We start from the raw sequence: 27,407 nt of genomic DNA on the forward strand, positions 1-27,407 counted from the left end.
CGACAGCGCCGACTTCATCTTTCAACAGGATGGTGCTCCACCGCACTTCCATCGTGATGTTCGGCATTTCTTAAACAGGAGACTGGAAAACCGATGGATCGTTCGTGGTGGAGATCACGATCAGCAATTCATGTCATGGCCTCCACGCTCTCCCGACTTAACCCCATGCGATTTCTTTCTGTGGGGTTATGTGAAAGATTCAGTGTTTAAACCTCCTCTACCAAGAAACGTACCAGAACTGCGAGCTCGCATCAACGATGCTTTCGAACTAATTGATGGGGATATGCTGCGCCGAGTGTGGGAGGAACTTGATTATCGGCTTGATGTCTGCCGAATCACTAAAGGGGCACATATCGAACAATTGTGAATGCCTAAAAAAACTTTTTGAGTTTTAGTATGTGTGTGCAAAGCATTGTGAAAATATCTCAAATAATAAAGTGATTGTAGAGCTGTGAAATCGCTTCAATCATTTGTAATAACCCTGTATTAAATCATCTGTAGTTTGTCTGTAAGGAAAGATTACACGGCGGATTTTATCATTCAGAAATCGCATTTGAATGTTGGTCGTTCTTGTGAAGATGGTGTTATGCTTCGCTTGTGAAGATGGTGTTATGGTTCGTGTAAGAAGTACAACGTGCACTAGCACGGGTCGTAATTCGGCAACAGAAGGGCTGTGCCGTATTGATGGTGCAATTTAACGTTCGGCGATACTGCTGCCTGCGTTGGCCGGTATCCCATGACTGTTATGTGAATATCGAATCGATGGGTTCAGGAGGACCATACTCAACGACATGCAGGCTATACGACACTACGTGACTAGCGCCCGAGAGCAGAGATACATTCTTTGCTCGACAATGCGAGATCGTACAGCTGCAGCACGGTACCTGCGGTCAGGAAACAGACTTGTGTGTAGCCTCGCTAGTAGGAATATACAGGGACGTCTGGAGTGCGACGGACTGTCATCACGGTGACTAATGCTGCGGATTTCCTTGTGGTAGCAAACAAAGGTGTGGTGACAGCCCAGCGACAATACCACATCCTCTTCTCGGACGATTCCCCGTTCTGCGTACAACACCATGGTGGACGTGTCCATATATGGGGTCTCCGAAGAGAACGTATGTTGCAAATTGCATTTGTCATCGTTAAAATGGCCCGTCACGTGGCGTCACGATGTGGGATTCCCATGCTAAATTAACGTGATCCATTCCCCATTTCTGTGTACGTAAGGGACTGATGTAAGTGAGTTTGTCTACGTTTTTCCCTGTGTATACGTTAAAGAACTTCATTATAAACGATCAGTTTTCTGAATGCTGCCACCTTGTCATTCAAGACTGTCCAGTAGCCATTCCCTCATAAAGTTCTGAGCCATGATCCGAGAAACCGTTAAAGGTCAAGTACAATTAATGCAAGTAAATATTTCGTCGCTGTAAGGTCGTGGCGAATCTTAGCGTTTCCATGGCGTTATTTAGCTGTTTTATGCTACGTTGGCTTCAATCAATTAGTGAATGTATGGCCTAGATGTGTTACCTGAAAAGATCAGGATCCTGGACGGCCCTTGCACACGCAGTGAACGACTTACCGCCCACGATGCACTTCCCCCTTTCTTGGTAGCGAGTCTACTCGGATTTGTAAATCGAAGTATAGAGAAGAAGCATAAGTCAATTAAATGTCCTCCCCCCCCTCTCGTCTTGATTTTTCTTAAGTACTGCTGCCAATATCTAGGACAACGTCAGAACTGTCTCTCTTGTGCCTTTAAAAACTCATCGTCGTCGAATTAGACTTGTGCTCTACGGTTCGGTAGTTTTGTTACAGTACACGAATCACGTAGTAAATGGTAGGATTATCGAGCACTGCTAAAACTGGTAGGGAAAGAAACATAAATTAATATGTAGGAGGGAAACTGGGAGCTGACAACTTCTCTTTATTTTTTTGTTTGTCTATTTGTTTGTTTCCCCACATAATTACTGTAGTGTTGGCAGAAGAGCCAACACCGTGTTACTAGAGGAGGCCGAAATGCACGCTATAAGCTCACGCAGGATGGCGTGAGGTCTGGAACAGTTAACGGAATTGAGTCTAATAAATAAAGTACGAAGCTCTTGGAATACTTAACTTTAATCCACAATTGGAGAACATCGGTCTGACGGTACAGGCATCCATAGATAAATATTAAATGATACTGGCGCCTTGCTAGGTCGTAGCAATTGACGTAGCTGAAGGCTATGCTAACTATCGTCTCGGCAAATGAGAGCGTAATTTGTCAGTTCCATATCTAGCAAAGTCGGCTGTACAACTGGGGCGAGTGCTAGGACGTGTCTCTAGACCTGCCGTGTGACGGCGCTCGGTCTGCAATTACTGACAGTGGCGACACGCGGGTCCGTCGTATACTAGCGGACTGCGGCCGATTTAAAGGCTACCACCTGGTGTCTGGCGGTGACACCACAAATTGCATTTCATAAATAATAAAAATTCTTTGATCCCGTAAGTTCTGCGCTTTCATGTAACCAAATTAATCACTCGATGCAACTACAGTTTACACGCACAAACATAAAAAATCCATATAATTATTGTTGTCATTTTGTACTCAGTACAACGTTCTTCATTATGATCAAAGGCAACAGTTTCTTGTTAGTACTGATAAATGTGAAAGTTGTTTATGAATAACAGGAACATGTTTTATATACGACGAAGTATTGATGCGAAGTTTGACATATTTTTGTTTTGTATTTTTTTTTAATTTGCCTTTTTTGAGGAAATTGCGTTTTCTAGCGCAAGATGGTAAACCAGTACTGTTTTCTTTACTTTTGCTACAACATCCCTCTTTTTCACGCTACAAATCAACAATTTTTCGAATAAAACATGAGTTAAACATCGATAGTCTCACTTTCGCTATAAATGCTGTTTACTTTTAAGTAACAGACAGGAGGATGGCTATGTACAATGAAAATCTTCCGTATGTTAGGTAGCTCTTTATATATCCTCATTCAGTTTCTAGACGGTTCACCGCTTCCAGTTTCTAGGCGAATCTAGTAAGACACTGCTCGCATATATAAAGAAACCGGTCGTTATGAGGTAACGCCTGATAAGTATGCAACACACCTAACGTACAGGTAATGCAGGTACGACCTTAACCGATCAAAGCTACACTACTGGCCATTAAAATTGCTACACCATGAAGATGACGTGCTACAGACGCGAAATTTAACCGACAGGAAGAAGATGCTGTGATATGCAAATTATTAGCTTTTCAGAGCATTCACAGAAGGTTGGCGCCGGTGGCGACACCTAAAACGTGCTGACATGAGGAAAGTTTCCAACCGATTTCTCATACACAAACAGCAGTTGACCGGCGTTGCTTGGTGAAACGTTGTTGTGATGCCTCGTGTAAGGAGGAGAAATGCGTACCATCACGTTTCCGACTTTGATAAAGGTCGGAATGTAGCCTATCGCGATTGCGGTTTATCGTATCGCGACAATGCTGCTCGCGTTGGTCGAGATGCAATGACTGTTAGAATAAGAAATCGGTGGGTTCAGGAGGGTAATATGGAACGCCGTGCTGGATACCAACGGCCTCGTATCACTTGCAGTCGAGATGACAGGCATATTATCCGCATGGCTGTAACGGATCGTGCAGCCACGTCTCGATCCCTGAGTCAACAGATGTGGAGGTTTACAAGACAACAACCATCTGCACGAACAGTTCGAAGACGTTTGCAGCAGCATGGACTACCAGCTCGGAGACCATGGCTACGGTTACGCTTGACGTTGCACCACAGACAGGAGCGCCCGCGATGGGGTACTCAACGACGAACCTGGGTGCACGAATGGCAAAACGTCATTTTTTCGAATGAATCCAGGTTCTGTTTACAGCATCAGGATGGTCGCATCCGTGTTTGGCGACATCGCGGTGAACGCACATTGGAAGCGAGTATTCGTCATCGCCATACTGGCATATCTCCCGGCGTGATGGTATGGGGTGCCATTGCTTACACGTCTCCGTCACCTCTTGTTCGCACTGACGGCACTTTGAACAGTGGACGTTACATTTAAGATGTGTTACGACCCGTGTCTCTACCCTTCATTCGATCCCTGTGAAGCCCTACATTTCAGCAGGATAATGCACGACCGCATGTTGCAGGTCCTGTACGGCACATTCTCCAGATCTCTCACCAATTGAAAACGTCTGGTCAATGGTGGCCGAGCAACTACCTCGTCACAATACGCCAGCTACTACTCTTGATGAACTGTGGTATCGTGTTGAAGCTGCATGGGCAGCTGTGCGTGTACACGCCATCCAAGCTCTGTTTGACTCCATGCCAGGCGTATCAAGGCCGTTATTACGGCCACAGGTGGTTGTTCCGGGTACTGATTTCTCAGGTTCTATGCACCCAAATTGCGTGAAAATGTAATCACATGTCAGTTCTAGTATAATATATTTGCCCAATGAATACCCGTTTATCATCTGCATTTCTTCTTGGTGTAGCAATTTTAATGGCCAGTAGTGTACTAGGAGAATTACTGTAGTCTAGGCTTACTTACGATAGCCTACATTTAACAGCTCCGCAAGAAGATAAGAAGAAGTAATGGAGGTAGGCGCTCTTTGAGTGGGCGAACGAGGCAGCGGGGAGCGCAGCGCAGGCTGCGGGTACTCACGGTGCACTTGCACTGGACGCACTGGTTGGGCTGGTCGACGCGCAGCCCCGTGCTGTTGGAGGGGAAGCTCTCGCCGTTGCGGTAGGCGCGCTTGTTGTGCACGCAGCCGCCGTCGCCGTCGCGGCCCACGATGGTGCTGGGCGCCGCCGCCATCTCGCCCTCCTCCGCCCCCGCCGGCCGCTGCTGCTGCTCAGTCCCCGCCCCCAGGGCCGGCTGCGGCTGCGGCGGCGCGGGCTCCGTCTGAGGCTCGTGTTCTGCCGGCAGATAGAGGGCGCAGTGGTAGGGGTGAGAAAAGGTATCGATACTTCAAAATGTCGATACACGAGGGGCGTTTGTAAAGTCCGTGCAAAGTCCGAGAGATGGCACCACCGGCGCGTAACGAGGCCATGATTAGATTACATTAGATTACTTTCATTCCAATTGGTCCGAACTGAGGAGGTCCTCCAGGATGTGCAACATGTCAGAAAAACAACAATACATGACAAATATTTACAACTAAAATAAATAAGCTAATGTGCCATTCCACAGGTCCCAAGTGGAATGATCGGGTAATAAACATGAAATACAAGCAGAAGTTAGACTGAACTTACACATTTACAATGAACACATTACTCCACTGAAATTATGCAGAAGTTATATTGTACTTTACATATATATATATATATATATATATATATATATATATATATATATATATATTCCTGGAAATGGAAAAAAGAACACATTGACACCGGTGTGTCAGACCCACCATACTTGCTCCGGACTCTGCGAGAGGGCTGTACAAGCAATGATCACATGCACGGCACAGCGGACACACCAGGAACCGCGGTGTTGGCCGTCGAATGGCGCTAGCTGCGCAGCATTTGTGCACCGCCGCCGTCAGTGTCAGCCAGTTTGCCGTGGCATACGGAGCTCCATCGCAGTCTGTAACACTGGTAGCATGCCGCGACAGCGTGGACGTGAACCGTATGTGCAGTTGACGGACTTTGAGCGAGGGCGTATAGTGGGGCATGCGGGAGGCCGGGTGGACGTACCGCCGAATTGCTCAACACGTGGGGCGTGAGGTCTCCACAGTACATCGATGTTGTCGCCAGTGGTCGGCGGAAGGTGCACGTGCCCGTCGACCTGGGACCGGACCGCAGCGACGCACGGATGCACGCCAAGACCGTAGGATCCTACGCAGTGCCGTAGGGGACCGCACCGCCACTTCCCAGCAAATTAGGGACACTGTTGCTCCTGGGGTATCGGCGAGGACCATTCGCAACCGTCTCCATGAAGCTGGGCTACGGTCCCGCACACCGTTAGGCCGTCTTCCGCTCACGCCCCAACATCGTGCAGCCCGCCTCCAGTGGTGTCGCGACAGGCGTGAATGGAGGAACGAATGGAGACGTGTCGTCTTCAGCGATGAGAGTCGCTTCTGCCTTGGTGCCAATGATGGTCGTATGCGTGTTTGGCGCCGTGCAGGTGAGCGCCAAAATCAGGACTGCATACGACCGAGACACACAGAGCCAACACTCGGCATCATGGTGTGGGGAGCGATCTCCTACACTGGCCGTACACCACTGGTGATCGTCGAGGGGACACTGAATAGTGCACGGTACATCCAAACCGTCATCGAACCCATCGTTCTACCATTCCTAGTCCGGCAAGGGAACTTGCTGTTCCAACAGGACAATGCACGTCCGCATGTATCCCGTGCCACCCAACGTGCTCTAGAAGGTGTAAGGCAACTATCCTGGCCAGCAAGATCTCCGGATCTGTCCCCCATTGAGCATGTTTGGGACTGGATGAAGCGTCGTCTCACGCGGTCTGCACGTCCAGCTCGAACGCTGGTCCAACTGAGGCGCCAGGTGGAAATGGCATGGCAAGCCGTTCCACAGGACTACATCCAGCATCTCTACGATCGTCTCCATGGGAGAATAGCAGCCTGCATTGCTGCGAAAGGTGGATATACACTGTACTAGTGGCGACATTGTGCATGCTCTGTTGCCTGTGTCTATGTGCCTGTGGTTCTGTCAGTGTGATCATGTGATGTATCTGACGCCAGGAATGTGTCATTAAAGTTTCCCCTTCCTGGGACAATGAATTCACGGTGTTCTTATTTCAATTTTCAGGAGTATATAGAGTTGATTTTACTGAGAAATTCATCAATGGAGTATAAGGAGTTGGCCACCAATAAATCCTTTAGGCTTCTCTTAAACTGAATTTCATTGGTTCTTAAGCTTTTTATGGCTGCTGGCAAGTTATTGAAAATGTGTGTTCCTGAATAATGCACACTTTTTTGTACAAAACTAATTGACTTTAAATCCTTGTGAAGATTATTCTTATTTCTAGTATTGATTCCATCAATTGAGTTGTTGGTTTGAAAAAGTGATATATTTTTAATGACAAATTTTATTAAGAAATAAATATATTGGGAAGCAGTAGTTTAGTATCCCTAGTTCCGTAAACAGGCTTCTGCAGCATGTTCTTGAGTTCACACCACATATAACTCTTACTGCATGTTTAGTTAGTAGCATCTTTGGAATGAACGCGCACCACGTTTAAGCCACATTGGTCTATTTCTTTGTGTTTGGCACCCGTATGAATCAAGTAACTCTAGTGATTGTCAAAAAATGGGCGAAAAATAATTTCGTGTGGTGATTAAACATTACTTTATGAAAGGCAAAACGCCTCAGGAGACTAAGGAGGAGCTTGATAAACATTACGGCGGCTCTGCACCTTCGATTAGAGCAGATTATAAGTGGTTTCAAAATTTTCGGGGTGGCCATATGGGCACAAGTGATGCTGAACGTTCTGGACGCCCTGTGGAGGTTACGACTCCAGAAATCATTGATAAAATCCATGATATGGTGATGGATGACAGAAGAGTTAAGGTGCGTGAGATTGCTAGTGCTGTGGACATCTCGAATGAACGGGTACATAATATTTTGCATCAACTTTTTGGACATGTGAAAGCTATCCGCAAGATGGGTTCCGCGATTGCTCACGCTTGACGAAAAACGGAATCGTGTTAAGTGTTGCAAGGATGGTTTGCAGCTGTTCGGGAAGAATACTCAGGACTTTAAGCATCGTTTAGTCACTGTGGATGAAACACGGATACATTACTATACTCCTGAGGCCAAACAACAATCTAAACAATGGATGACCAAGGGAGAATCTGCACCAAAAAAGGCGTAGACCATTCCTTCGGCCGGAAAGGTTATGGTGACTGGCTTTTGGGATTCGCAGGGGATAATCCTCATCGACTATCTGGAAAAGGGTAAAACTATTAGAGGTGCATATTATTCATCGTTATTGAACCGTTTGAAAACCGAGCTGCAAGAAAATGGCCGGCGATTGGACCGCAAAACTGTCCTTTTCCATCACGACAATGCACCAGCACACACCTCAGAAGTTGTGGTCACAAAATTAATGGAAATAGGATTCCAACGCGTTTCACATCCCCTCTACTCTCCAGTCCCTCCAGTCCCTCGGACTACTACATGTTTCCCAATTTGAAGATAAGGCTGGAGGGACAAAGATTTTATTCAAACGACGAGGTGATTGCAGCTATTTTGTAGACTTGGACAATTCCAATTATTCGGAAGGGATCAACAAATTAGAATAGCGTTGGACGAAGTGTATAAGTCTAAAAGGAGACTATCTCGAAAAATAAAAATGGTTTACCCCAAACACGCAAGTAGTTTTTATTTTTGCACGGACTTTTCAAACGCCCCTCGTGTAATCGCAATGGTATCGGTAAATATTCCCAGTACCTATAGTATATGTGCATCGATTAATCGATATTAGTCACAGAGTATCGAAAGTGATACTTTCTATTGTCTCTATTTCCTTGACTCATAGGCGCTATACGATGTCCGTTAAAGAAATTCCGGAACTTTTGCTGGATTGCGCGAAGCGCTGTCTGCGAATTTTCTTCTATCTCGTCTATCGTTGCAAATTTTCGCCCTTTCAACCGGGTTTTCAACTTTGTAAATGAAGAAAAGTCCGCAGTGGCCAGCTCTGGAGAGTATGGAGAATGAGGCGCTACAGCGATTTCGTTTATTTGTGCAATAGTCACGCACCAACAGGGATGAATGTGCGGGTGCGTTATCGTTATGCAAGCGCCACGAATTGTCCCACCATATTTCATGTCGTTTCCTTCTCACGTTTTCTCGCAGGCGTTGCAGCACGTCCCGAAAGTATCCTCGATTAACAGTTTGTCCCTGTGGCACGAATTCAAGATGAACTGATCCTTCAAAGTCAAAGAAAACTATCAGCATGGCTTTGACATTTGACCTGACCTGATGAGCATTTTTTGCTCTTGTAGAACCTTTCAGGACCCACTGTGAAGGTTGAACCTTGGTCTCAACATCATAACCATAGACGCACGTCTGATCATCAGTTACGATTCTCCTAAGGAACATCTGGGTCTCTTTAGCGCGATCCAAAAACTCTTCGCAGATTGCGAGACAAAAGTCTTTCTATACTGAAAATGAAGAAATTCCTCCAGCCGTATTTAAGGTGTCGATTCTATTTTGGCAACTAGTTTCAACGTTGTAACAACGTCATCTTCAGGCCCTATAAAATATACTATATGACGTTACAACGTTGAAACTAGTTGCCAAAATAAAATCGACACCTTAAATACAGATGGAGGAATTTCTTCATTATTAATATAAACTTCTACCAGCTGACGTCCCACTGTCCTCCATTTTTACTATGGATGTACGAAGATTAAAAGTCTTTCTGGTCTTGCCTTAGTTGCCAAAATAAAATCGACACCTTAAATACAGATGGAGGAATTTCTTCATTATTAATATAAACTTCTACCAGCTGACGTCCCACTGTCCTCCATTTTTACTATGGATGTACGAAGATTAAAAGTCTTTCTGGTCTTGCCTTATGAGTCGCGGGACGAACTTGGGAGGCAACACGATGCATTCCAAGATGCTGAGTCAGGATTCTATGACACGATCCAACTGAAATGTTAAATTCTTCTGTACTCTCTCGGACAGTCAGTCTTCAATTGTCACGCACATAACACCGAGTATGGCTTAACATCTCATCACCTTAGGCTTCCTGCATCATTTACTGTGTCTCTGTGAAGGTTTTCTCGAGTTTCACGCAAAATTTAATGCAGACGCGTTACTCCTCTATCTCTGCCATCTCGAAATCCGCAAACTATGCGACACAACGTTGTACTCAATACAGCACTTAAAAACAACTATCAGATATATGACAATGAAACTTCAGGCAGTTACACATGAAATACAGGCAAGTACATGAATGCCAACCGCATTTCGCTCAAAATTGGCACGAAATTACGAATGTTCCGGAATTTTTTGAACAGACCTCGTATCATCGGCAGAATTCTTGCCCATTCCAGCTATAACCAATATTTTCAATCGATCAGTAAATGTCTTTCAATAGGCTTCATTCAGTACTATATTCGGTACTGCAAATGAGTGCCAGATTTGAACATGAATGTATCTATACTGCATATTCATGAAAGCTTGTAACTTATGTGTATTATTTCTACCACCGCAAATGATAGGTATGAGGTGCAAAACGTAGACATTTGGTGCCAGCACTGTGTGGGAAGCCGGCCGCAGTGGCTGAGCGGTTCTAGGCGCTTCAGTCTGGAACCGCGCGACCACTACGGTCGCAGGTTCGAATCCTGCCGTTTCAAGTTCTAGCGGACTGATGACCTTAGATGTTAAGTCCCATAGTGCTCAGAGCCATTTGTACCATTTGAAATGTATCGGAATGATGAAAATTGCCACTCCATGCTCTCAACTATGGGGCAGAACTTGCGCCCTCCTTGCCCTCCTGAATGCCTGGATCAAGAAAAGATAGACGCACTGTAGAAGAGTAACGTAGACTCGGAACAAAAGTCACACACATTACTGCGTCTGGTATTTAATGAAAAATGGACTATTGTTGTCTGAAATGTTTATGGTAAGTACAATATTTCATGCAAAGAATACATAAGAGAAGTGTTTTACTCTCGAGTCTTCACTCGCATAAAGATGGGTCAATAATATCGATAGTTCCGGTTATCGATATTTTCTCCTCATAATATCGATGTCTTTTATGAACATCCATACATCAAATACCAATATGTTTAAAAATCTGCCCGTCCCAACTCGGTGGAGACCGCCAATTCTGCACCACTACCTTACCGACTGTTACTACGTACTCGATAACTGACTGTTACTACGTACACGATAAACAGGACAACAGTAGCTGTTTGTGTCTTTACACGGGTGTGCAACCAACAGATATGGGCGAAAGAATGTTAACTTAGAGTAAGGGTAGAACAGTCTACCACCACCAAGCGACTCAACTCACGATAATTACAACAACTGCAACTATTACGAAGACCGAGGTTGAAAAAAAAGGGAAAGTTCAGGACAAAATGATATGAATGAGAAGATTCACTGATGACATTGCTGCCCTCAGTGAAAGGAATGGAACGGACAGTCTAATCAGTACAGAAGACAGAGTGAGGATAAAGCAAAGAAAGACGTGTGGTGTCGTCCGTAGAACGAGGTCGCAAGGCAAGGTTGCCATCTCGCGACGGAACCGCAAGTAACTATAGTAGCTGCCAGACGCAACGACGAATGAGAGATGTTGGCGTAGACATGCCTTCGAGAGTATCTGCACGCTACCGCTAGAGAAGGCTTACTTAAGTTTGAGCGGAGTGCCGCTTAGCCCCAGTCTGCAGTCATCACCGAAGACAACAGCATCGTCTCTGTGTGGAAGGCACTGGGCTGTTTTTTAGGTTAGAGAGTCTCAGGAAACCACAGAAAGTGCGTCCGTCTAAAAGGGGCAGGTAAAACACAATAAGGTACTTGCAGCAACAATCGGTATTGTAGTTGTAAATTGTCGTTGTTGTGTTGGGAAAGAAACAAAGCTCCAAGCCCTAATAGAAAGCACTTAAGCTCAAACAGTTGTAGGTACGGAAAGCTGGCTAAAGCCGGAAATAAGTTCAGCCGAGATTTTTTAAACGACCTAACAGTGTTCTGAAAGGATAGATTAAATACAGTTGCTGGTGGAGTATTTATTGCTGTCAGAAATAGTTTACCTTGTAGTGAAATAGAAGTGGATAGTTCCTACGAAATAGTGTAGGTAGAGGTTATACTTGACAATCGGACTAAACTATTGACTAGATTGTTTCACCGACCCCTGACTCAGAAGATACAGTTGCTGAACAGTTCAAAGAAAACTTGAGTCTCATTTGAAATACGTACCCCGCTCATACAATTATAGTCGGTGGTGACTTCAATCTACCCTCGATATGCTGGAAAAATTATACGTTTAATGTCGGCGGCAGGCATAAAACGTCATCCGAAATTGTACTGAATGCTTTCTCAGAAAATTACATTTTGAACAATTAGTTGATGAGCCCACTCGACGCGTAAATGGTTGCGAAAGCATACTTGACCTCTTCGCAACAAATAAACCTGGACAAATAGAGACTATCATGACGGACACAGGGATTAGCTACCACGAGGCAGTTGCTGCTAGGCTTTTACTGTAACACCCACGGCCATCAAAAAGAAACGCAAAGTACATCTATTTAAAAAAAGCTGATAAAAATGCTCTTAACGTCTTTTTAAGGGACAGTCTCCACACCTTCCGACCTGATCACGTAAGCGGAGAAAAGATGTGGAATGATTTTAAGGAGATAGTACTGACGGAAATTATCAGATATATACCACATAACTCAATAAGTGATGGTACTGATCTCCCATACTACCTAAAACGGGTCAGACTGCTGTAGCAGAAGCAACGAAAAAACATGTCAAATTTTAAAGAACACAAAATCCCCGAGATTGGCAATGTTTTCCAGAAGTTCGAAATATAGCGCGTGCTTCAATGCGAGATGCGTTTAATAATTTTCACAACGAAACTCTGTCGCGGAATCTGGCAGGAAACCCAAAGAGATTTTGGTCATACATAAAATTTACCAGAGGCAAGACGCAATCAATACCTTCACTGCGCGGAAACAGCGATGAAGTCGCATGATGACAATGCCATTAAAGCAGAGTTATTAAACACGGTTTTCCGAAACTCCTTCACCAAAGAAGACGAAGTAAATACTCCTGAATTCCAATCAAGAACAACTGCCAAGATGGGAAACACAGAAGCAGATATCCTCGGTGTAGCAAAGCAGCTTAAATCACTTAATAAAGGCAAGGCCTCTAGTCCAGATTGTATACCAGTCAGGTTCCCTTCATAGTATGCTTATACAGTAGCTCCATACTTAGGAGCCGGCCGGAGTGGCCGAGCGGTTCTACGCGCTACAGTATGGATCGGCGCGACCGCTACGGTCGCAGGTTAGAATCCTGCCTCGGGCATGGATGTGTGTGATGTTCTTAGGTTAGTTACATTTAAGTAGTTCTAAGTCTAGGGGACTGATGACCACAGTAGTTAAAGTCCCATACTGCTCAGAGCCATTTGAACCATACTGAGGAATTATATACAACCGCTCGCTCATACAAAGATCCGTACCAAAGATTGGAGAATTGCTCAAGTCACACCACACACCAATACCCAAAAAGGGAATTAGGAGTAATCCGCTGAATTACAGGCCCATATCACTAACGTCGGTTTGCAGTTCGGTTTTGGAACATATACTGTATTCGAACATCAGGCAGTACCTCGAAGAAAACGATTTTTGACGGATAGTTACCACGGATTCAGAAAACATCGTTCTTGCGAAACACAACTAGCTCTTTATTCTCATGAAGTAATGAGTGCTATCGACAATTCAAATGGTTCAAATGGCTCTGAGCACTATGCGACTTAACTTCCGAGGTCATCAGTCGCCTAGAACTTCGAACTACTTAAACCTAACTAACCTAAGGACATCACACACGTCCATGCCCGAGGCAGGATTGGAACCTGCGACCGTTGCGGTCGCTCGGTTCCAGACTGTAGCGCCCAGAACCGCACGGCCACTCCGGCCGGCATCGACAATTCATTCCATATTTTTAGAATTCCAGAAGGCTTTCGACACACGTATGTCTCTATAATAATATCAACTTCTCGCTTAGAACTTTTTTCTCGTACGATGAGTCGTTTTCGAGATATTTAGCTGTGTCAAGTTAAAACAAACACCGTGTGTATTTCAAGCATTATTTCAGTTAGTAATAACATGAAGCTGAAATTTCGGTGACAGTGGGTTGCTAATGCGACACAGATTGGAAACCTTAACCAGAGATTGGGAACGTACAAAGTATTTATGTGACAAATTTTCCTCTATCAGAAGCGAAACTATAACAAGCCGAGTCTGATATAACATTCAAGAAATGGTTATCGATACCAACTTTGAATAAAATAAATTAAAAAAATACTATGAGTCGAAGGGAGGCTTGAATTTACTACGAGCAGAAGGGACATTTCAAGTAGATTTCTAATGCAAATTATAAATCAAAATCTCAATACTGTGTATGCTCTACAGGATTAATTTTCTTTGTTAACAGGTTTCCGACTTAACAAGGCTGTTACAACCACCTGGCAGGCGATTCCTCCGCACATCACGCACGCCGTGCGGGTAGCCTCTCCACCAGGAGGACGTGGGTAAGCTGCTCTAATCAGGGTACATATAAAGGTGTTTCAAAAATGACCGGTATATTTGAAACGGCAATAAAAACTAAACGAGCAGCGATAGAAATACACCGTTTTTTGCAATATGCTTGGGATAACAGTACATTTTCAGGCAGACAAACTTTCGAAATTACAGTAGTTACAATTTTCAACAACAGATGGCGCTGCGGTCTGGGAAACACTATAGTACGATATTTTCCACATATCCACCATGCGTAGCAATAATATGGCGTAGTCTCTGAATGAAATTACCCGAAACCTTTGACAACGTGTCTGGCGGAATGGCTTCACATGCAGATGAGATGTATTGCTTCAGCTGTTCAATTGTTTCTGGATTCTGGCGGTACTCCTGGTCTTTCAAGTGTCCCCACAGAAAGAAGTCACAGGGGTTCATGTCTGGCGAATAGGGAGGCCAATCCACGCCGCCTCCTGTATGTTTCGGATAGCCCAAACCAATCACACGATCATCGAAATATTCATTCAGGAAATTAAAGACGTCGGCTGTGCGATGTGGCGGGGAACCATCTTGCATAAACCACGAGGTGTTCGCAGTGTCGTCTAAGGCAGTTTGTACCGCCACAAATTCACGAAGAATGTCCAGACAGCGTGATGCAGTAATCGTTTCGGATCTGAAAAATGGGCCAATGATTCCTTTGGAAGAAATGGCGGCCCAGACCAGTACTTTTTGAGGATGCAGGGACGATGGGACTGCAACATGGGGCTTTTCGGTTCCCCATATGCGCCAGTTATGTTTATTGACGAAGCCGTCCAGGTAAAAATAAGCTTCGTCAGTAAACCAAATGCTGCCACATGCATATCGCCGTCATCAATCCTGTGCACTATATCGTTAGCGAATGTCTCTCGTGCAGCAATGGTAGCGGCGCTGAGGGGTTGCCGCGTTTGAATTTTGTACGGATAGAGGTGTAAACTCTGGCGCATGAGACGATACGTGGACGTTGGCGTCATTTGGACCGCAGCTGCAACATGGCGAACGGAAACCCGAGGCCGCTGTCGGATCACCTGCTGCACTAGCTGCGCGTTGCCCTCTGTCGTTGCCGTATGCGGTCGCCCTACCTTTCCAGCACGTTCATCCGTCACGTTCCCAGTCCGTTGAAATTTTTCAAACAGATCCTTTATTGTATCGCTTTTCGGTCCTTTGGTTACATTAAACCTCCGTTGAAAACTTCGTCTTGTTGCTACAACACTGTGTTCTACGCGGTGGAATTCCAACACCAGAAAAATCCTCTGTTCTAAGGAATAAACCATGTTGTCTACAGCACACTTGCACGCTGTGAACAGCACACGCTTACAGCAGAAAGACGACGTACAGAATGGCGCACCCACAGACTGCGTTGTCTTCTATATCTTTCACATCACTTGCAGCGCCATCTGTTGTTGAAAATTGTAACTACTGTAATTTCGAAAGTTTGTCCGCCTGAAAATGTACTGTTGTCCCAAGCATATTGCAACAAACGGTGTATTTCTATCGCTGCTCGTTTAGTTTTTATTGCCGTTTCAAATATACCGGTCATTTTTGAAACACCCTGTATTTTCCTTGTATGGCCTGCGATTGTTTGCACGGAGTTGCACGTCACCTCCACAGCTTCTGGGGACGCAAACCTCACCGATAGGAAGCATGCCTATTTCAGCAGAGTTCGCTGTCGGCAGGGCACTATTTTGCTACGCCAGTTCACGTACCTTCGCATATCCATTCGTTATTAAGGCAACCGTCGGACTGTACTTAGTTACGCCAAACACCTCAAGTCGGCGGTACCAGCAGTTCAGTCCCAGTGCTATACATTGGCAGTATCCAGCACTCCACGCCGGCATACAAAAGTTCGTTGCGGTCTTCATTGGCCAGCACGCCAGCCGTTACTTGCCGGCTGCACCGGTCCAGTAACGTCCCAGGTCTCTGTACTGCTGCCTACCACCTCTCTGTGGCTCGTCGTGCAAGAACATGACAGACAACGTCACAGGAACAGGAGAGGTATTTTTTGTTTTATGTAGTTCTGTCGGCATTCGTCCAAGGGCATTTTAATTGAGTTTCGTCTTGTTAATAAAGTTATTCTTTTAAAACTGTACAAGGGCAGTTTAAAAGCCATCATCACACTTTGTCTATCATCGTCGATAGTCGACCGGTACAATAATCGTGAAGACGTTTAAGTTAAACAGCGAATAAGCATTAAGGGGAATGAACCAGAAAAATATCAAAACTAAACGGCGAAAAAACAGTGCCTACACAGAAATTCATATTAAGTTCACAATCACAATCCAATATAATTAATACAGGGCTATTACAAATGATTGAACCGATTTCATAAATTCACTGTAGCCCCATTCATTGACATATGGTGACGACACACTACAGATACGTGGAAAAACTCATTCCCCTTTGTTCGGCTGAAGCCGCACTTCAGGTTTCTGCCGCCAGAGCGCTCGAGAGCGCAGTGAGACAAAATGGCGACAGGAGCCGAGAAAGCGTATGTCGTGCTTGAAATGCACTCACATCAGTCAGTCATAACAGTGCAACGACACTTCAGGACGAAGTTCAAGAAAGATCCACCAACTGCTAACCCCATTCGGCGATGGTATGCGCAGTTTAAAGGTTCTGGATGCCTCTGTAAGGGGAAATCAACGGGTCGGCCTGCAGTGAGCGAAGAAACGGTTGAACGCGTGCGGGCAAGTATCACGCGTAGCCCGCGGAAGTCGACGAATAAAGCAAGCAGGGAGCTAAACGTACCACAGCCGACGGTTTGGAAAATCTTACGGAAAAGGCTAAAGCAGAAGCCTTACCGTTTACAATTGCTACAAGCCCTGACAGCCGATGACAAAGTCAAACACTTTGAATTTTCGGCACGGTTGCAACAGCTCATGGAAGAGGATGCGTTCAGTGCGAAACTTGTATTCAGTGATGAAGCAACATTTTTTCTTAATGGTGAAGTGCACAGACACAATGTGCGAATCTGGGCGGTAGAGAATCCTCACGCATTCGTGCAGTAAATTCGCAATTCACCAAAAGATAACGTGTTTTGTGCAATCTCACGGTTTAAAGTTTACGGCCCCTTTTTCTTCTGTGAAAAAAACGTTACAGGACACGTGTATTTGGACATGCTGGAAAATTGGCTCATGCCACAACTGGAGACCGACAGCACCGACTTCATCTTTCAACAGCTACACCGCACTTTCATCATGATGTTCGGCATTTCTTAAACAGGAGATTGGAAAACCGATGGATCGGTCGTGGTGGAGATCACGATCAGCAATTCATGTCATGGCCTCCACGCTCTCCCGACTTAACCCCAGGCGATTTTTTTCTGTGGGGTTATGTGAAAGATTCAGTGTTTAAACCTCCTGTACCAAGAAACGTGCCAGAACTGCGAGCTCGCATCAACGATGCTTTCGAACTCATTGATGGGGACATGCTGCACCGAGTGTGGGAGGAACTTGATTATCGGCTTGATGTCTGCCGAATCACTAAAGGGGCACATATCGAACATTTGTGAATGCCTAAAAAAACTTTTTGAGTTTTTGTATGTGTGTGCAAAGCATTGTGAAAATATCTGAAATAATAAAGTTATTGTAGAGCTGTGAAATCGCTTCAATCATTTGTAATAATCCTGTATAAGACGAGAGTTGTCAAGAACAGTTTGAAGAGGTATTAGATATGACAGACGATACAGAAACAAAGTAATAGATATAACTGACGACTGTAACGGGCCCCACATCAGTGGACTCCTCCCCTCCCTCTCCATTTTTAACTACTTTCTTCCCTGTTCACACCGTGGCCTATGGCCTACGCCAGTCCCCCACATCTGTCTGCCTCCATTCTACCACCATCTCCACATTAAAATGACCTGACCCTTTTATTTACCCCCACACCCTACGATCTTCCTTACCTGGTCTAGAGAATTTCCCCATGCGCGCCCGACGTTACCTGAATGACACCATTCCCAAACGTTGGACTAGAAGAGGAGCAGCAGAAGATGAACTTCATCGCCGGTGGCATCCCAGCTCTACAGACTTCACAGCTTGTGACTTATCTGTGGTGTTACGTAAAATACCGCGTTTTCATCCCCCTGTGCCTGACACTCTTGAAAGTCTGCGACATAGCATTGTTGAAGCTGGGAAATCGATGGCGAGAGACCAGCTGCTTCGTGTGTGGCAGGAAATGAACCACTGTTTTGATATTTGTCGTGTAACACACGGTGTTCACAATGAATACATAAAAATATGAACTTTTCTCGTTCCAGGAACGTTGGAATTGTGTTTCTATCTTTTGTAGTTTGGAAGCAATAAATGTTTGAAATCCGTTCCTTCTTTTTGAATTGCCTTGCATTTCATTAATTAGATAATCTTGTTAATTGACTGTTTTGTCATTCTTTCCTTGGAACGGCGTGTCACAAGGTAGGAGAGGCCCTCTGGCGGTTAAGTTCCTCTGACCACTTCTCGCCTATGCGGTGTTCTGGCGGTCACTCCAACAGAGGGCACGGATTACTTACTACTGTATGTTTTCATTTATTTGACTTCTTTCCGTATTTGTGTTATTCTCATATACCTCTTTGAACTCTGTAAGCTTTTTTTTTCCTTTATTGTATTTCAGTTCCCCATCGGGGCAGGCTGGCAGCAGCATATGCGCTTCTCTTCAGCCGAAAGACATAGAACAAACAATAGAAGACATTTAAAAAGAACAAAGGAGAGAATATGGTGAACATAGATTTAAAAATGGGTGAACATCATGGAAGGCAATAGACAAAAAAACGGGGAGACCGTAAAGTGGAGATAAAAAACTGCGAAAACTGTTTAAAAGTAGCACACACAAAAGGCCACACACTGCGACAATTAAAAGAACACAAGGCACAGCATGACTGGAGCATAAAAGGTATCGACAGATGGCGTAGCACATAACAAACACTGACGGCGAACCTCAAGGCAGTACACAATTAAAATCACACCTCTTGACACACAGGAGAAACAGCACTAAACACAACACTGATGTGGCACACTGACGACGATCAAAACAGAGGATCTGCCAGGCGCAAGGAGATGAGGGAGACTGGAAGAAGGGAGGGAGGGGAAGAGATGGGGGAGATGAGTGGGGGGCGCACGGAAGAGGGCCAGATACGGAGGGATGTGGGAAGGAAAGAGGCAAGTATGGCGTGCAGGGTCTCAGGGGGGGGGGGGGGGGAGAAGGAGGAAAATCCGCTCTGGGAGAAGGAGGGAAGAGGAAAAAAGGGAGCCCTGGGGAGGGGGGGGGGAAACAAGGCCAGGTTATAGTTGGAAGGAAGGGTAGATGTCACGGCGAAGTTCGTCATCCGGGAGGGGGACGCGTTGGAAATTGCCCTGATGAAGGAGATGGAGGGTGTGGAGGTGGAGAGAGGGAGGGATACAGCGATAGAGGCGCGGCAACGGATAGAGGGTGGAGAGGAAGGAGGAAACCAGCGGGTGGGGGGGATCAAGCCTGCAGACAATGTAAAGGATGAGGAGATGTTGAACAGGAGGAGGTGGGGGAAGGGGATTCTGTAAGCTTGTCCTTATGTAAATCATTACCCTTTTATCTACAATTCGCGACAAGAGCGTGTCTGAATTACTGTTACTTACCTATTTTCCTTTAAACAATCTAACATTGGTCGTGTTTTAATTTATTGCGTTTCATTACTGTTATGTGTCACACACCTGATAAGACTACTATAGACTTTACTGATTGTATTATTCTTTGTATTCCATATCGCACAATCATATGATTGAAGAATACGTGTACGCCAACAGTAGCGACATCTGGTGATCTAGCGACACAAACATTTTGTGGCCACTGTACTATAGTTTGTTTTGAACAGCAGCGGTGTGCGAACGAACACGGTGTCGTGGTTAAGTGGTGACGGTGTTAAACTACGAATGGAGAGAAGGAGGGAAGAGGAAAATCTCAACTACCTTGTATTGTAGTAGCAGCGAGTCGGACGTAGCAGTATGTAAAGGACGGCACGGTAGCACAGCGTGTTCGGTCAGAGAGCTGGTTGGCCTCTGTAATAAAAAACTGATTGGAAGGATCAACAAACGAACTTGAACGGATGTCATCTGATGTCCACAACGATCAACAACGGACAAAATGAAAAAAAAAAATCTCCCGTGTCCTAATTTTTTTTTCCCGCAAAATTATGAACTTTCCGTCCAGTCCAATTGACGTGTCTGGTCGCTGTATTCAGATTTGTGTTTGTGTAGTCGTGTAACGTCCGTTCGCAACAGCAAAGTGTAAGGAACGTATCTCTAGACGTACGTACCTTCTATTTGTTCTACACAAGTACCACATGTTACGACTCTTGCATTCCGTTTTGGAAGTTTTGAATCTTGATTTCCTTTGTTCTAACGTAGTTCACACACGATTCTTTATTGTTTTCTTTTTCTGTGAGAGGTCTATGCGGCGTATGGTCTGCTCTCGCTATTCATCAGTTTTACTTGCGACGGTAATGTGTTCTTACCATATGACTCGTATAACGATATTATAGTATGACAATTGCTGAGACTTCGGAAAGAACAGACACGCCAGTCCTCAGAATCGTGTGCAACTGCTTTGCTGAGGCGACCGTGCAATTGCTGCAGGACCTGCGCCGTGGTCTGGTAGACAGCATCCTTCACAATGCCGCAAGGAAATAAATCTAATGGGGTTGTGTATGAAGACCTTGAAGGGCAAGAGAGTGCATCCTCCTGTGCCTGTCCAGCGAACGCGAAACGAGTCTTCCGAACACTTTCTAACCGCCGACCGTCGACCTGTGGAAATGCAAACTGTTCCAAAGTGCCCAAATAAACAGTCGAGATCAATGACGCCTCTGCAAATACGACGAGTGTGAGGAAAGTAATGTGACTGACAACACAGTGAGTGACCTGTTGTTGTACTTGTGTAGACCAGTGCGTTCGTCCTTTCCAGAAGCTCACTCTGAGTTTCCGTACGGCCATCACGTGATTTCTGAGTGCGCCAACGGTGAATTGAACAGCGGAATTTAGAGCAACTTTATGCCTTCAAGTTTTGTGTAAACTTGGGTTCAAATGGTTCAAATGGCTCTGAGCACTATGGGACTTAACATATGAGGTCATCATCAGTCCCCTAGAACTTAGAACTAGGTTTCTAACTAACCTGGGGACATCACACACATCCATGCCCGAGGCACGATTCGACCCTGCGACCGTAGCGGTCGCGCGGTTCCAGACTGGAGCGCCTAGAACCTATCGGGCACACCGGCCGGCTGTAAACTTGGGGAATCCGTGAGTGTGGCCTTTGAAAAGTCAAAACAGGCCTATGGGGAACATTCCTTATGACGAACACAAGTTTTTCACTGTCACAAATCATTTTTGCAAGGTCAAGAATGCGCTGAAGATGAACCTTGCTCTGATGAGCGAATCGAAGATCAAAACAATGCCGATTTTTCATCCTCCTTTTGGATCTCTACGTCTTTGATGATACGACAGGTGTAGCTTTATATGCGAGTAAAACAGCGATTTTTTTTATCTTTCCCAGTGAGGATTCCCAGTTGTCTGTGTATAGCGTCGATCGCCCACTATCCGGGAACGAGATTCTGCGCACCGCCCCTCTGAACATCGCTCCAGGGGGCTGAAGCGGGCGCCACGTGTTTGGCCCCCGATGAAAATTTGTGTCAACAGCCTTCTTCGGCCCCCATTTCGGCGGCCGACCGCAGACTTACACGTGCTGGGCGCCGAAACAAATTGTAGATTAATCCGAGCCGTCAGTATTTGACAGGCCCCGGAAGGCTCTTCATCGGCGCGAGTGCGTTTGTTTTAATTCGTTATCGCAGTCTGGCAATCACGTTTTTCATTAGCGGCGCGTTAATAATGGAATGAGGGGGCGTATCTGGGCGGGAAGCGGGCGCGTGTGTACTCGGGGCTCGACCGCTGCGTTTAGCATAGCAGCACGTGCCGACCACGCTGCCCGCGACACGTGGCAGCGGCCGCAGACCACCACGGCACGGGGCCACCTGTCGGCCGCGTCGCCCCAGGCCTTTCCGAGGTCCACCCTGATGTTGTTGCTGTGGTCTTCAGTCCAGAGACTGGTTTGATGCAGCTCTCCATGCTACTCTATCCTGTGCAAGCTACTTCATCTCCCAGTACCTACTGCAACCTACATCCTTCTGAATCTGCTTAGTGTATTCATCTCTTGGTCTCCCTCTACGATTTTTACCCTCTACGCTGCCCTCCAATACTAAACTGGTGATCCCTTGATGCCTCAGAACACGTCCTACCAACCGATCCCTTCTTCTAGTCAAGTAGTGCCACAAACTCCTCTTCTCCCCAATTCTATTCAATACCTCCTCATTAGTTATCTGATCTACCTATCTAATCTTCAGCATTCTTCTGTAGCACAACATTTCGAAAGCTTCTATTCTCTTCTTCTCCAGACTATTTATCGTCGATGCTTCACTCCCATACATGGCTACACTCCATATAAATACTTTCAGAAACGACTTCGCTGCACTTAAATCTATACTCTTCGTTAACAAAGTTCTCTTCTTCAGAAACGGTTTCCTCGCCATTGCCAGTCTACATTTTATATCCTCTCTACTTCGACCATCATCAGTTGTTTTGCTCCCCAAATAGCAAAACTCCTTTACTACTTTAAGTGTCTCATTTCCTAATCTAATTCCCTCAGCATGACCCGATTTAATTCGACTACATTCCATTATCCTCGTTTTGTTTTTATTGATGTTCATGTTACATCATCCTTTGAAGACACTGTCCATTCCGTTCAGCTGCTCTTCCAGGTCCTTTGCCGTCTCTGACAGAATTACAATGTCATCGGCGAACCTCAAAGTTTTTATTTCTTCTCCATGGATTTTAATACCTACTCCGAATTTTTCTTTTGTTTCCTTTACTGCTTGCTCAACATACAGATTGAATAACATCGGGGAGAGGCTACAACCCTGTCTCACTCCCTTCCCAACCACTGCTTCCCTTTCAAGTCCGCCGGCCGGTGTGGCCGTGCGGTTCTAGGCGCTTCAGTATGGAACAGCGAGACTGCTACGGTCGCAGTTTCGAATCCTGCCTCGGGTATGGATGTGTGATGTCCTTAGGTTAGTTAGGTTTAAGTAGTTCTAAGTTCTGGGGGACTGATGACCACAGATGTTAAGTCCCATAGTGCTCAGAGCCATTTGAACCATTTTTAAGTCCCATAGTGCTCAGAGTCATTTGAACCATTTGAACCCCTTTCATGTCCCTAGACTCTTATAGCTACCATCTGGTTTCTGTGCAAATTGTAAATAGCCTTTCGCTCCCTGTATTTTACCCCTGCCACCTTCAGAATTTGAAAGAGAGTATTCCAGTCAACATTGTCAAAACCTTTCTCTAAGTCTACAAATGCTAGAAACGTAGGTTTACCTTTCGTTAATCTATTATAGGAACGGAATTTTGCTCGATACAAGATTGCCCCACCACGATATTCGCAAACAGTGTGTACAGAGTCCCCATACCAAGCCGCCTCCACTTCCAAACGCAACTGAAAAAAAAGAAAAAGAAAATGGCCAATTGCGATTACGACTTGCGCACTGACGGTTCCGTGCAAACTTAACTATGCGTACAGGGTGACCTAAAACTTGCACCGCAAATATTGCGGAAATGGAAAGTGCTATTGATGTACGATTTTCACCGAATGATTGGTACTCAGTGGCTGTTATTATCAGCCAATCAACAGATTGTGACAATACTTACAAAGTGTATGCTCAAGTGGACTGCCTAGCCTTTGCAGATGACATAGCAATAGTAAGTTAGACGGAAGAAGACGCAAAGACACAACTCGACAACTTAAGTAAGGTAGCCAGAAAGGTAGAACTGTGGATCGCCTATAACAAGACAAAGACATTAAATACCACTGCACACTGGGAAACACCGGAAGGCACTGCGCAAATGGTGGACAAATTTAAGTACCTGGGAGACTTTATAACAGGAAGGAACAAGAGCAAGGAGGGAATAACAGGATAAAGAAGATGAGGTCAACCTTCTGCATGACGAGAGAGATGTACAATAAAAAGAATATATCCACAGGGGCAAAGACAAGCCACTACAAGGCCACGGTGAGGAATGCAGTATTACATGCTGCTTGTGCAAATGGTGGACAAATTTAAATACCTGGGAGAATTTATAACAGGAAGGAACAGGAGCAAGGAGGGAATAACAGAGAGGACAAAGAAGATAAGGTCAACCTTCTGCATGACGAGAGAGATATAGAATAAAAAGAATATATCCACTGAGGCAAAGGCAAGCCACTACAAGGCAACGGTGAGGAATGGAGTATTATATGCTGCTGAGACGATGACACTAGGAAGAAATGCGGCAGAACAACTTGAGAAAGAAGAGAGAAAAATACTGAGAAAAATACTAGGTCCCAAAAGAGGTGGAGAGAGAGGTGGATGCGAAGACCTAGGGAAGTATTGTACAGGTACATGGGAACAATATCCGGGGAAATCAGACTCAAAAGGGCAAGGTTTGCTGGACATGTAGTTAGGATGAGTATGGACAGAATGACGAAGAGAGTGTGGGAAAGACAGGGACCAAGTGGGTTGTTGAACTTCGGAAGGACTGCTTGGAATTGGGGATCAAAGTCGGAAGATCTCGGAAGAAGAGCGGGAGAGAAGAAGAGAAAGAATGAAGGGGTTCTGGGAGAAGAAGAGGAAAATGCAGTCCACGAAGGGGCTACCCGTGGTCCTATAGAGGCCGTAACGCAAGAAGAAGAAGAAGAAGAAGAAGAAGAAGAAGAAGAAGAAAGTGTATGCTTTATGCAAACATGAAACGATGCTTATTGACATTAACAAACTAAAAGTAAGGTAAATTACACCTATAAGCCAAAACATTATGACTACCTGTATAACAGCGTGTTGCTCCATTTTTCAAACGCAGTACAACAGAGATTCTGCTTGACATGGATTCTACGAGTCCCTGACGGCATTCCACAGGTATGTGGCTCCAAATGTCTACGCAGAGGTCACGCGATTCCTGCAAATTACGAGATTGTGGTTTACGGGCACGCAGCTGGCGCCCGATTTGTGTTCCATTGGGTACAGATCAGGCCAAGACACCAAAATGAGTTCAATTTAATGCCCCTCAAACCACTGTAGCACGATTCTGACGTTGCAAGATGGACAGTTACCCTACTGGAAGATATCGCCGTAGAGCGAGACTTCAAGCATGAAGCGATGCAGGTAATCCACAATAATGTTCACGCAGTTCACTGCTGTCATACGACCTTCGATTACCACCACAGATACCATGGAAGCCCAACTCAGCGTACCCTACAGTATAATTCTACCCTCACCGGCATACATCTGTGGCGTGGTGAATGTACCGTGTAGCCATTCGCTTGTACGGTGTGTTCAAAAGGTCTCTCCGCAGTGCCGTATGATTGTTAGGCGCGCGTGCCGTATGATTGTTCGCCTGCCTGGGTTACTTCCCTTCAAGTGGACTCTCCCAACTCTCCACTGTTTCGTGTATCTCAGCCAGCGTCAGTAGTATCGTTGGTGTGTGTCGCTTCGTGTTGACGTAAATGTTTAAGTTTAGTTCCTTTGTTCGTCTGTTTCGTTTTTGTCACTGTTAAAATGCTAACCATTGAAGAACGTGTGTTTTTAGTCGAACAAGTGTTCAAAAATGGTTCAAATGGCTCTGAGCACTATGGGACTTAACATCTGAGGTCACCAGTCCCCTAGAACTTAGAACTACTTAAACCTAACTAACCTGGGGACATCACACACATCCATGCCCGGGGCAGGATTCGAACCTGCGTCCGTAGCAGTCGCGCGGTTCCGGACTGAGCGCCTAGAACCGCTAGACCACCACGGCCGGCAACAAGTGTTCAAAGCTTGCAGTAAACACACAGTTTCAGTTCGTCAAACATTTAATTCAGTTTTCCCGGAGACAACACTCCCACATCGCGATACTGTGCGAGATTTGACTAACAACTTTCGAAGTACCGGGTTCAGTGATAGATGCACCGAGAAGTAGTCGTCCTAGCGTTTTGTCTGAGGATAAACTACTCGATATTTCCGATAAAATGTCCACGAGTCCGAACAAGTCAGTAAGAAAACTCGCCCAGGAAATCGACGTAAGTGTCGGCACCGCCCACACAGCTGCAACGAAAAATTAGAACTTTTCCCATACAAAGTGACAGTCGTGCAAAAACAGAAAAATACTGATCAAGGCCAGACACTGTGCAACGTCCCCTTTGAACATATTATACACGACTGTGCTTAAACTGACACACAATATTTTTAGCGCAACGCAATATGACTTTCAAAAATCTCTACTAAAGAATGGCCCTGACTAACATTAACCTATACCTTTCACAAATCACTTACCTCACAAAAATCTTCGTTACTCGAACTACTGCAATACAGCGAGCGCCACTACTGCCAGCTAAATAAAAGATTCAAACTACGGAAGGCACTAACTACTGATAGGAATAGTTAGCAAATGAAAGATTTTGACAGAGAACAAACAATGTATTTACCTTAACAGTCATAATGTATACAGCAGTTCATGACATCCATTTTTACAAATATCAAACGTCCGCCATTTCTCTCCCCACATCCACCACTGCTGGCGGCTCACCTCCAACTGCTCAACGCTACGCGCTGTTCACATCCAGCTGCCGCTGCCAAACACTACAATGGCAGACAACAATGCAAACTAGCCACAGACTGCACACAGCACAGCCAGTGATTTTCGTACAGAGCGCTACGTAACGTTGCCAATAAGAAAACATAAACAGCCTACTTACAACTGCATTATTGTCGATGGTTCAAAAATTTCGTTCAACAAAGTGGAAGAGATATTCTCAATGACACTTTTTTCATTGATGAGGCGTGGTTTCATTTATCCGCGTACATGAACAAGCAAAATTCTCGTATCTGGAATACTGCAAATCCATTGAGTATTCATGAGGAACCACATCATTCTGTGAAAATAGGAGTTTGGATTGCAATTTCCAGACGTCGGATTGTGAGTCCCATTTTTTTTTTTTTTTTTTTTCAACGAAACGCACAACGATGCTGCAGTGATATTCTGTACCCATTCATAGGAGAACTTGTGTTAAGTGAAATGCTGAAGGGTTATTTTCAACAAGATGGTGCAACCGCGCATACAGCTCGCGTTTCAATGTCACAGCTTGC

General features: G+C 45.2%; 1 protein-coding gene across 1 annotated transcript in view; it reads right to left on the reverse strand.

The window, feature by feature from the left end:
• The window catches only part of LOC126170316 (chordin-like protein 1), a 762,532-nt gene that overhangs the window by 64,037 nt on the left and 671,088 nt on the right, over positions 1 to 27,407 (reverse strand). Inside the window, exon 5 of the mRNA XM_049920752.1 lies at positions 4,651 to 4,904. Within this exon, the coding sequence (XP_049776709.1) occupies positions 4,651 to 4,904 (254 nt within the window). The remainder of the gene's footprint in view (positions 1 to 4,650; positions 4,905 to 27,407) is intronic.

Source organism: Schistocerca cancellata, chromosome 1 (genome assembly GCF_023864275.1).
Source record: "Schistocerca cancellata isolate TAMUIC-IGC-003103 chromosome 1, iqSchCanc2.1, whole genome shotgun sequence".
NCBI lineage: Eukaryota > Metazoa > Arthropoda > Insecta > Orthoptera > Acrididae > Schistocerca > Schistocerca cancellata.